This window comes from Clupea harengus, chromosome 14 (genome assembly GCF_900700415.2).
Source record: "Clupea harengus chromosome 14, Ch_v2.0.2, whole genome shotgun sequence".
In the NCBI taxonomy this organism is placed as follows: domain Eukaryota; kingdom Metazoa; phylum Chordata; class Actinopteri; order Clupeiformes; family Clupeidae; genus Clupea; species Clupea harengus.
In genome coordinates, this window is record NC_045165.1 from 27,739,235 (window position 1) to 27,751,415 (window position 12,181).

Here is a 12,181-nt window from a genome sequence, read left to right on the forward strand (position 1 = left end):
TACGACCTAATAGGCTACATTTAAGCATGTGTATTTATTTTTTGCATTACAGGAGGGTATGCCTTTAAAAACAAAGAGACAAGGCCTAAGCTGTATGTGCTTTGGCGCTATAGAGTGAGCTTTGTTTACGCAAGTTTTCAACACACTGTTTATGCAAGCAGACGACCCCTGGTGGTTGCTCTCTTAATTGCCGCATTCTCCGGACTGAACAAATTCTTTACCACTTTCTCCATAAATACCTCGGTTGCGAATCAATTTACCAATATATGCAGAAATAACATCAATACAATGAATTTTAATAAACAAGATATCTTCTATCGGAAAGTATACATGTTACAACGTACCCAGTGCTTTCTTTCAAATGTCAACCAGGCCTATTTGGTATGTCTAATGTTAAAGATCGGTTTTCAGGAAATGTCCAAGTTATACTGTAGCCCATGTATGTGTTCTACCTATGCATTTAAATCAATGGCATAACCCGGCCAAAATGTGTAGGTGTGTGCCAACGAATAATGCTCTTGCTCGAGTAGTGTGCACCTGTAATGTGGCATAATGGGATACATTAGCTTTTAATGGCACTTAGTGCACAAAAAGAAAAGGCCAGAACCATACAAGGAGAAAAGTCAAGTATTTCTGAGCTCTTTATAAGAACAATTTAGAGCAGACAAGTGCTTTTCAAACCTTGGATTGAATTCAGTATGACTTGTGTTCGAGGATCCAAGTATTCATTTATGAAGTAATAGCGCCACCCTCTGTTTAAAACCAAAGCAAGCTATGTGCATGGCAACCTGTTCCCAGTGCTTCCCATATGAAGGTAATTTTGTGTGCTTGTTATGATGTAGTACAGTATTATTAGGATTAGATATGTATTAGTTGTGTCAGTTATTACTGCGTGCACAATCGAACCAAATTGTGTAGCACTTTGAAATGTAGTATTATTACATGTTTTTCATCTTGATCAGGATGCTTCACAGTTCTGCAATTGATGATTCTAATCTTCTTTCTATTTCAATCTATTCCCATGGACTGAAGAATGCTCCACCTCTTGAATTCACGTGTGCTAGTTTCTTACCTCATCAATACAATTCAATGCTAGAAATTGTGAGTTAAATGTGGTTTTGTTGTGTAATGGCCTCCTTCCTCAAACAGATCTAATCCATAAATTCCTCGTGCTGAGGTTACTGTTGGACCTGTGAAGGGAAGAATGCACAGCTGTGGGAAGTTGAGATAGCATCCGATTGCTCCGTCCTTGTTGCTAAGATATTGTTGATGGTATCATCTACAGATGATTGCTTTCAATAAGGTGCAATTCATTTCCCCCCCTGCTGAAAACACTCATTAAAAATGGTTAATTAGTGGGATGACTGCCAAACATCTGAAGAACACCCGTGTGTGTGTGTGTTTAAGTGTGTGTGTGAACCACCCTACCTAACACATTTCAAGCAATATAAAGAATGTGCAATGGCTTGACAAGTATGTCAAGGTCTTTTTTTATGTAGGGACTGAGATGGTGTCCATTTCAGTTCTAAACGTAGAAGAGCTCTTTCAGTGGGGTTGAGAGTTGTCTCATTTCACCAGACACACTCCCTGCCTTCCTTTCCCTCTCTGACCAATACACATACAGTATGTTCAACCACATTTCTGTGGAATCGGTTGCACTGCCTCCATCCAGTATGTTTATTGAGAGTCTGTGAGAAGCCTAAATGGATTTTGATAAAAGCATATTGTCCACACTAAAAGCTTTTGCTTCTTTGAAGTGTAGACGACCCTGAGCAATAAAGGTCTTTGCTCCAGCAGAGAGTAAAATGTTGACCTTAGAAGAACACTTATGGACCCAGTGCTGTGGTCCAGCTCTGATCAATAGACTGCATTAAACACACACTGCCCTCATTCATTCACTCAGGAAAAGATATCAAAATAAAGATGGGCTAGAAATAGCCTTGACATGATCTGTGTCTTTGGTAACGCTCTGTAAACCCAGGGTGAAATCTTCTTACTACTATGTCTTTCTGTTTTAGCACTGTGGTTACAAAACATGCTGATCACTCATTATTATTAGTATCACAACATGTTTATGTCCATGCCTTTGAATGGACAGAAACACTTGTCCTCACAGAGGGTGACACAAGTGCCACCTGCTGGCTCATGCAATGTATGTACCGTTAATGTCCTGTCAATGTCTTACAGGTTTGGTGAGCAGCTGCATAGATGTATTTACTCTATTGAACTTACTTAAAGATCACATGCTGTTTAATCAGTTTAAGCCTGTGATATTATCCTCCTTCTCCTAAAGATGGGGTATGTTTCTCTGGGTGGTGGAGAGCCCCTTGGAGCCAAAGCAAGTGGTACTCAAGATGATAGTTGTATTCACTGGCTTCATGGAGCATCTGTCAGATGACCTTGGCCATGTCATATCTGCCTCTTACAGTCCTCTAGCTGAAAACCTCCCAAATGTGAGCAGCAATGGCAGGTGGCAGAAACTAGTGCTGGTGCCTGGTGCTGCCTGTCTGACCATCACACCGATGTTACTATCTAGAGCCTTCACATTGGAGTCATTGGAGAATCGCATGTGTATGCCCACTGAAAAAAGAAATATCAGACAAATAATTGTAAATGCAGGAAGTTTTTGTATTTTTTATGGCACACAGAGGTCATGCAAATTGTAATAAAAACATTCTTCATTGAAAATGACGTGTATTAATCCAGACTTTAATCGTGACTTTTAGAGTCAAACATTATTCATGAAAAATAAAATGTCTTTGTTTTAAAGTGCAAATCAAGCCTACGTTACAAAACTGTCATCTTATGAAAAGTCTGAAAAAGACAAGCAATTTACTTACTTTGTCGCTTTTGAGATTATCATAAATTAATTAAATCTGACAGTTTAAGTCCCTGCAAACTTTCATGGTAGAGGAGCTATTTTTTTCATTGTCGCTGCTTACATCAATCCACCTTTCCACGGCACGGAGACATGCACACATTTTTTTCCCCTCCTGGAAATGTTAATATGTCTGCATGCTAATTATCTGAAAAATCAATTAAAATCATCAGGAAGCTGGACTTGCCTTAATGCACTGTAACCTTCAGTTCACTTACACTGCAGGAGGCCTGCCTGCCATCAAATGAGATTTCTTCATCGGAGGGGGTAAAAGCTTCCAGTTAACAGATCACACAAATGACAGAGGAGAGTGTGAGGCTGTCTGTCTGTCTGTCTGTCTGTCTGAGGACAACAGTCTGCCATATTGACCCAGTGCCCTTCATCTGTGCCAATCCAGCGGGGAGCAAACTAATGCAACATCTCCAAGAACCACAATAAATAACCATGAATCACACATGAGTGAGCATTACAGCACAGGGACCCAGGGCTCATTTGGAAGGGGCTGATGAACAGCTCACTGTCACACGTCCGTGTTCTTATTGTGATATTTAGGTTGATTTGTACAGTACATCTTTATATGACAATTTCTTCATTTTCTATATATTCTATACATGGGAAATTATGCTTTATTGAAATTGTCCATAGCACATTTTGAAACTCATCTGAAACCTGTATCAGTCCTGTGTTAAAACGCTATGCATGAGCGCATGAGGTTCCATAACACAGCCATGCTCAAGCTACAGACCCGGCATGTGGTCTTTTCTGCTGTTTCAACATGTGTTTAGTTTCTTTAAATAAAAGTATATGGGTGAAGTGTTGCAATGAAGGGCATCATTTGTTCCACTCCCAATGATATGTTATTTATGATAGTTAATCTCACAAGGCCAGGTATGACAGTAATAAAAGGTACAGGGCTGGAGACAACACATTGGAACTTTGTTGACAATTGTCACAAAATCTGTTGCTGAAGGCTTGTAGTGTGTGGGTCTAATATACTAGTTGACAATCAAGAGAGATTGTCCACTAGGAGCAGCAAAATCCCACAAAAAATGTGACATGTGATACCCTATTTTGTCACAAGAGGGCAGTTGAGGGCATGCTATTCCTCTCCCATAAGTAAAGACAGAGCAACAGCTAGGATGTACTGTATTCATCGGATTAGTATCATTTTCCCAACAGTGGGTGCAAAACTTTCCTCCTGAGACTTCAAAACAAGGCTTGTATTTAATAATTAAAATAATGAGTTTATACTAAAGGACTCTACAACACAAAACCCTATGGTCTAAACATTTCAGACTTAAAAGTAAATCATACGTGAATGTTCACAATTAATGCTACAATATTACACTTTTTAAATAAGCATTTCTTCTTTCTAAATTTCATTTGTTACAAAAAAACCGATTTACCATTTTAAACAAGTTAACCATTCTATAATGAAAAACATGCTCTTCCAGCAGGCACACTTAGCTTAATTTACTGTAGGCCTAACTCTTGACAATATTTCTTTCTAACTAACTGATTTTTTATTTTTCAATCCAAACACTTGCAGTCCTCTTGACGAGTTTGCCCGATAGAGCTCTCATGATCAAAGCATGAAATGCTATAAAATAAGTGGAATGGGAGTGATAGTTTAGGAGGATGATGGGAGGGAGGAACCAATTCAGAATCAGAATCAGAATCAGAATCAGAATAGTATTTATTGCCAAGTAGGTTTACACCTACCTGGAATTTGTTCTGGTGTATAGGTGCATACAGTGAACATAAAACATACAAACACAATAAGTACTACACAAACACAATAAGTACTACAATACAAAAAGCAGGGCAGGAGTGCAAAAGTGGATGTGCAATGTGCATTGTGCATGTACATTCACTTGCATAACAGTGGTAAGATGATCTGCCTCTCCAACAAAACAAACTTTAACACAAATCTTAAAATCTATGGGTGTCTAAAATAAGATAAGCCTATTGATAAGACTAAAATAAGAATATAAATAATGGAATTGGCGTTGTCATTTTTGCACGTCAGTTTTTATCAGCTTATAATTTATCTAATTATTTAAATACTTTAAAGGGACCACTAATGGTAATTTATTTTTAAATGTTATTTTCTGTGACAGGACTTAACCCGACATAATTCACGTGACGCTCAACAGTTAATAATCAACCTGCTACGTCCTCTGGGGGCGTAACCACGCAAACCACTCTCACGTTACGAGACCTTGCGCTTCCGTGTTTACACACCCACGACAAGGAGGAGACTTGCGCACAGTGCAAGTTTACCAAGCAATCATAGTGCAATTGCGGGCAAAGTGACACATAGTAGACTGAATGGTAAAAGGAGGAGAATTCAGGTTCCACAATTGCCTTCTACAGCGGAATGTTCACTCGAAGGGGCTATGGAGACGTCAAGAAATCTACACAGAAAGTTCTGGACCCAAAGAAGGATGTTTTAACGCGGCTAAAGCATCTTCGTTCACTACTAGGTAAGATACATGACATCAGGCTTTGATGCAAACACGTCGCGTTTCCTAGCCACGGACTGGTGTAATAGAATAGAGGTGGCCGGTGGCTTCTTACAGTCTGTGCGATTAAGAGCAAGCTATACCGTATCTGTCTCGCATGCAGGCAGACATTGTCATTAATTGTCAATGATGGCTTGGTATCTCTGTTCTGACAGTAAGGACTTGGCGCCCTGCCGTCTTCAGACAAAGGGTCGTTTAGCTACCACACAATAATATTTGCATGGAATATTAGCAAGCTAGCTAGTAGCTCGCTAGCGTTTCTGTCTAGCCAGGTGGCTAACGAATGTTAGCTGTCTTTGGTGGCTAAGTGGTTGATAAAGGCTAGCCACGTACTATGGATGCTTGCTAATGATCGCAAACCATTTGATAGAATACGTGCATTTGCAAGTAATAGATTTGATGCTGAATAACTCCGTTATATGCGCTGCAAACACCATCACAGCTAACAAGGCTATCCAGGAATGATGTATGGGGATCTGTCAACTAACATTAGCCACAGACAAGGGCAAGCTAATGATAATAGTACAAAGCTAGCAATAAATATAGGATAAACACAATTTCGTATTACAGGTTGATGTAAGTGACTAGCTAGTTTGTTGGTTGAAGTATCATCTTACTCACAAAAACGTAATTTGTTTGAGTGAGACTGAAGGTAATTTGCTCAATGCGATTGATAGTGGTGTGGCAACAGAACCAGGTTACTTTTTCTGGTCTGGCACTGTATGTGTTGCTGGCAAAGCAACATAGATATAGTTAAAGTAACTTCATGGTACAACCGTTAGCTGTACACAACCCTCGTTTTGATCATTTGGAAATAATTGAAGTCTCCATGTTATTACACATATGGGCTGACTAGTGCTAACCTGTAAAACATAATAGCGTGTCATGGACCTTAAGAACAACCCCAGCATCCGAGCCTCGCCACCGTTACAGAAGACATGAGAGTTGGTGTCACTGTTTACTACTGAGTAGGATGTTGGTCTGTTCTCTCTTGGAATCACCTCAGCATTCCACCACTCACTTTCACTGAGTTCTAATAGACTCCGTTGCGTGTCCTGCGTATCCTTGTTATGCTCCTCTGATCACCAGGGATGGAGGAAAGGGCTCGGGTGACAAGGTTCCCCTGTGTGACCTATCTTTGGGAAAGACCGTTTGCTGGATTCCAGAATACCAGTGTAAATGTCAGCGTCCTAAGGTGCTTTTTTTTCTCCTTCTGTACCGTCAGAATGGTCTTGTTTATAAGTAAGCTTCTGACATTCACAGTTCACTGGAGAAATAGCAGACATTTTTTTTAAATGTCAAATGCAAGTAAAGGGTAAGGGTAAAACATAGGTAAGAATTAAATCCACTTCTTAATATGCACCATGAAGTAGTTTTGGAATCTCAAAGCAAATTATGGCCATGGAAAAAGAATGCATCTTGCAGGATGACCAGGTGGCAGATGGCCGAACATGCACGAATTGCAAAAATGTACGGAATGAACGATGGAAAAGGCTGATTCAGAATGGAATGAGAGATGCAATGACCGGCAACAAGGGTATTCGCTATTTGACACCAACTGCTGTTTAGACATTTTTGAGAGCGTTAAGATGTCCTCACATATGTTGACATATTTAGCTGATTTCCCTTCACTTACATGCAGTTTTGTTAAAGCTGATGAAAAAGCTCCCTGCATATTAGGCAGTCATACCATGTACCATTTTGTGCTCATGCACGGATACTATGTGTAAGAATTTTGTATTGTTATTTTGTGTATTGAATGAGAAGACAAATTGATAAGATAATCAGAAGAGTAGGCTTAAATTAAAGGGTTTTAATGGTAAGTTGATAAACTATAAATTTTAAGGTTGCCTCTTCTGAACCAAAAGCAAAACAAGGTCCAGAATTTGACTTGTTGTCTGAGGAACTCTTCTACTTTTGGCTTCTATGACCGGTCATGCCCTCCTCATTATGACCGGGCTGAATGAAGACATGGAGCTAGAGACGGTCAAAAGTCAATCAGAAACAGGCTCATGAAATGTTTTCAAATCTTTCCGTCAAACCATCAGCATTGAGCCTGTGGTACATCAGTGTTGTGTGTGTGTTTGTCTGCTACATACAGTACCACTGTTACTTTGACTATGAGTCTCTTCTCTGAGTCTTTCAGCAGAAGTACTTTTTTTTCTACCTGCTGGAGTGAATTTACTTTCAGGCCTGATTTATCTCAGGATTCAAGTCACTTGATTAATGTTTTTTAATGGCTGGTCAGCCTAATGCAGATAGCATGGAATACTGTCTTACTTAAAGTCATATTTTGATTTGTTTTGTTTGTCATAGCATTGCCATTCCTCAGGACTGTCATGAAAGTCTCTCCACTCTCCACTTAATCCATCAGGGGGCTACTCATCATGAGGATATGTTTAGTTTGAACGCATGTGTGTGGATTGATTGTCTCGTTTACTGAATCAACCCATGGCTTGAGGTGACCTATATCAGTGCCAACTTCCTGAGTTGAGTTCCAGAGCACCTGTTTTATGTGACCACAAAAGTTCTCCTGGCAGCGCCGAGTGTTTGAACGGTGAGGTGTGGTCTGTCCACGGGGTCTTTCTTTTCCTGCTGACTCCACACGGGTTCAATGTCAAGACCAGAACTCAGAGGTCACAGACCAGTTGAATCTGTCCATGGCTTCCCCGGCTGTTTTTTTTTTTCTTCTCTTCCACATATCTGGGGGAAGATAAGGCCCACTTGTTTATACAGTGACCGTTATTAGGTCCTCCATTTTGTGGCCACCCCCTCGTAGTGTGGCGGGGTGCTGTGCTTTCATCAAAGGAAGGATTTCCTCCCGCTGTCTGGTTCCTGTGCGGACAGGAAGTCAGGATGAGTGATGAGGTGCCACGCTGCACATGCTGTTTAATTCCTTCTGTCAATCCCAGTCCCCCTGGGGGTTCAATGCACATGACCAGAGGCCGGCTGCTGATCACCAAGCCTAACGCCAAGCCTAACCACTCTTGTCTGGTTATTGTTGCAGCAGTCTTAGTGAAGCTAGACACCAATACACGTGGATGTAAATATCACACACACACACACACACAAGATTTTTCTTTGCACTTTTTTTCTTTTATCATTGTGGTTTTTGAAACTTGGGAGGGGGGGGGGGGGGGCTTTTCCATGTCCCAGAGGTACATTTTACCCAAAGTAAATGCAGTTCTAAATGGGGGGAAAGTCTCTCTAAATGTCAGTAACATCCTGAAACGGCAGGAATACTGCTGCTCTGCTGCTGGTGACCGTTCCCCTCTGGCTTCAGCTGAGCTCAGCACATATGGAGCACAAATAACCACCAGTAAAATATTAACAATACAAGGGTCATAGGCCAGCGTCTTAGCCTACAAATTTTAAAGTCCAAATTTAACGTCCTCACATATCCTGGAGCACTTGGAAGTGTGTGTGTGTGTGTGTGTGTGTGTGTGTGTGTGCTTGTGTGGTGGTGTTTTCTTTGCGTGTTTGCTTTGTTGTGTTGTGCTAATTCCCTCTATGCCTGTGCTGTCAGTGGGTGTGGGGAAGGTGCTGCACACGCATTGTTGGTCATGCTTGGCTGGCTGTGGCTGCGTTTGGTAATTAGAGGACCACCTGATCATACACAGCATCCCCCAGCTCCTCCCTATCTCCCTGCCAGAGAACAGTCAGCGTGATCTCTCGGCCAAAGGCCCCTTTATCGTCTTGGTGGAGGATCATTTTGGCAGCCTGACAGCTGTCAGGTGACTGCTCTAAGTGTTGTACATCTTAAGACCATTTAAAGGCACAACTCATCTCACTAAGGCTTGACTCCCACTCTGCTCTCAGTATGTGGGTGCCCTCAGTAAAAAAAAAAAACCTTGTCTCAGCATCTTGCCATATCTCTGGGACCTGTGTAAACTAACACAAACACTGATCCAAAGGGGCAGGTGGCCTTTATGGAAACAAGGGTAAATAAAACGGAGTGTTTTGGTGATAACACTTGGGCTTTGTAAGTAAGTGTTTTGTTTTTTTTACTGTGTGCTTCAGTGTAGACACCCCTTTCCTTTTTTTGCAGTTCAGCTTGAAGAAGACAAGGTATCTTGGATCAGCTGCATGTGTGGGAGGACTGCCATTGTTTGGTGATCCACCGTTAGGGCACGGTTGGAATGACACACCTGAGAAACTTGACTCCAGCCTCTTGCCTCTGGCTGTGGTCTCCTGAGATCTGACATTTGATTTCTCCTCTCCCCCCTTCAGCTCAGCCCGCATCAGCGTTCTCCTGAATTCCATTACCTGTTTTTCTTCGTTTTTTTTTTGTTGGTTCATCAGATATCTGGGAATAGAAAGAGGATACAGAGTGGAAAACATCGTGGTTGGAGAACCATGAAAATTACTTTTCAAACTAGATAGATAGCAGTTATTCATAGCATAATGTTGTTTTAGCATGATTTGTTTTGTTTCTGTAACTATTGGGGTTTTGAAACCCAAATGACTGACCACTGCTCAATAGGGCTAATTCCATGATTTGTGTACTATGTGTTCAGTTTTGTTATGTTTTGGCTCCATAGTACACTAGTCCTCACTTAACTTAGCATCCTAGTTAAACTGTAGGGAGAAACTTCAAGAATTTGTGGGCCAGTTATATTTTCTGAAGGTGATGTTGACGTGGGTTCAGCCTACTTTTGTATATTCTTTGAAATGGTAGAAGATTTCTGTACATGGAGTGTAGTTTCTCGTGGCAGCTGATCTACAGGCCAACCCTTGTCTAACTTTCCATGGCCAATTTGCATTCTGGTGTGAGGCCTCTGCTCAGTGGATAAGTGCAGGTGGCTGTTAATGATCCACAAGGACTCAACTGTCAACAAGCCCTCAGAATTGAACTCGCTGCATCAGGAGGGTAATAGACTGCCTTTTCTGCTTCCTCCCGGGCACTCATTAGCCTTATGTGCTTGGCAACTTACTTGCGCAACAAAAATCCTAATTACTGATATTGTCAAAGCTGATATTGATGCTTGATTTGATCCTCATTGTTTCATAAAGAGTCACAGGGAGATCAGAATCTAGCGAGAGAGAAGCATCTGAAAAGGATATGAAGATGGGCAAAAATGGGCAGTCTTTTCTTATCAACGTATACTACAGTAAAACAAATATTATTTGCCTACTCTAGTCATACAGTACAAGTCGGTATTAAAAATGCAGTCCACGATTCGCTTTTGTGAATGACTTGTGTGCTGAGTTTACGCTTTCAGCAGACTGACTACGTTTGAATATCTCTCTGGAATGTTAATCATTTTCTGTGGAGTGTTATAGGGAGTTATTTAGTACCGGTTCACAAGGTAAGACTATATCTTTTCTGGCAGGATTCCTGTCAGCTCCATTGTCAAAGACTGGGTGTAGTTTGGAGCAGGACTGGTTAGGTGACATGTGATCGTCATTAGGAGTGCCATATCTAAAGCTTGTGTCATAGTGACCGCAAACTGTACTGCAGGCAGCAGGTGTGGGAGTGGCTAAAGCTCAAGCGCTGCCAAGTCTGCTTCTGTATCACAGCTTGCTTGAGCCACTCCCTCCTTTTATCCGTTATAGACTAAGTTCCTCTTATTCCTCAATATGGTCTGTTGTGACATGGAGGAGGGCAAACAGGTTTTGTTGTGTAAAGAGGTCTTCCTGGATTAACTGACCGTTGTCTTTATCTGAAAGTAGACAAGGCAGTTGTTGAATCCTTGAATTAGGTAGCCAAGATGTAGGGTTTAAAGGAGTAATTCAAGCCTTCATATTTTTCAATGAGCACATGGGTAACAGCTTTCCTTTTCAACAAGTAGTAGTACGCATGCTTGAGGCTATCCAAAGGACAAACCATGGTCTCTGTAGCCTTCTCACAAGAACACATTTTAGGCATCATTGAACAGGGGAAGCTTGCTAAGGTGCTAGCTCTGGGGAACTGTGTATAAAGGCAAGAGCATTTTAATGGCTGTGATTTCTGTGCATTTTAATGGCTGTGAACCCTATCACCCACTGAGTCATCAAAGGAACAGCAGTGCTCAACGCCTAAGCATAACAGGAACACTCTGGAATGTTCTCATGAAACCTTCTGATTAGAGAAGTTGAAGCTCATTGAAGCCCTGACTACCTACGGTCACTCAGTTCTCAGTTAGGCTGGAGCTGAGTAAGGCCACAAAACTGAGCTTCTCAAGAACTGCTCTCATTTTTAGAAAGAATGGGAAAAGGGGGCAAGGCAGCTTCTGAGCTCTGAGTTGTCTTGTGTATATAGGTCAGTGTTTTGTCATTTGTCCTTGCAGGCACAGCCTTGTGATCAAAACTAGGGCTATACCTCACCCAAAGTAGCGTGCGAGTTGGGGTTCCCCTTCCCCATGCAATATGACCAGACTAGGAAGCGCAAAGAAATACAATGACTTCACGACTAGATGCTAAGTCTTGAAAACATTGTTGGGGAGCCCAGCTCTTTGCTCATTTTGCTCAGCCTTCTAGATGTTTCCCTGACAAAGCGTTGGTCACATTTTATCTTATTTAATGTTTGGTCTTTTTGGAGTGTGAGACCATGATATACCTTTTTATTGGCCAGCTTTGAGAATATTTGACAGCAGTTGCATGGCAGAGGTTATATGGAGAACACATGACGTTTCTGTGACTTTTAGACTCTTAGTTGTCTTCACCCTAGCGCTACCCACTGTAACAGTCATAAATCTACTGATGAGTGAAAAAGAATATAATAGTCATTATTAGTGTACTCATTTAGGACTGGCAGATGGTGCACTTCCACTGGATTCTGAGGTGGATATGTAGCTTA

At 41.4% G+C, this 12,181-nt stretch overlaps 1 protein-coding gene across 7 annotated transcripts in view; it reads left to right on the forward strand.

The window, feature by feature from the left end:
• Nucleotides 1-5,076: 5,076 nt before the first annotated feature.
• ralgapa2 (Ral GTPase activating protein catalytic subunit alpha 2) overlaps nt 5,077-12,181 on the forward strand; it is a 127,851-nt gene continuing 120,746 nt past the window's right edge. For 6 of the 7 annotated variants that reach the window (XM_031579785.2, XM_031579788.2, XM_031579789.2 and 3 more), the window contains exon 1: nt 5,077-5,364. In XM_031579785.2, coding sequence (XP_031435645.1) covers nt 5,259-5,364 — 106 coding nt within the window. In that variant the 5' untranslated portion in view covers nt 5,077-5,258. The remainder of the gene's footprint in view (nt 5,365-12,181) is intronic. The other variant, XM_031579792.2, reaches the window with a different exon arrangement.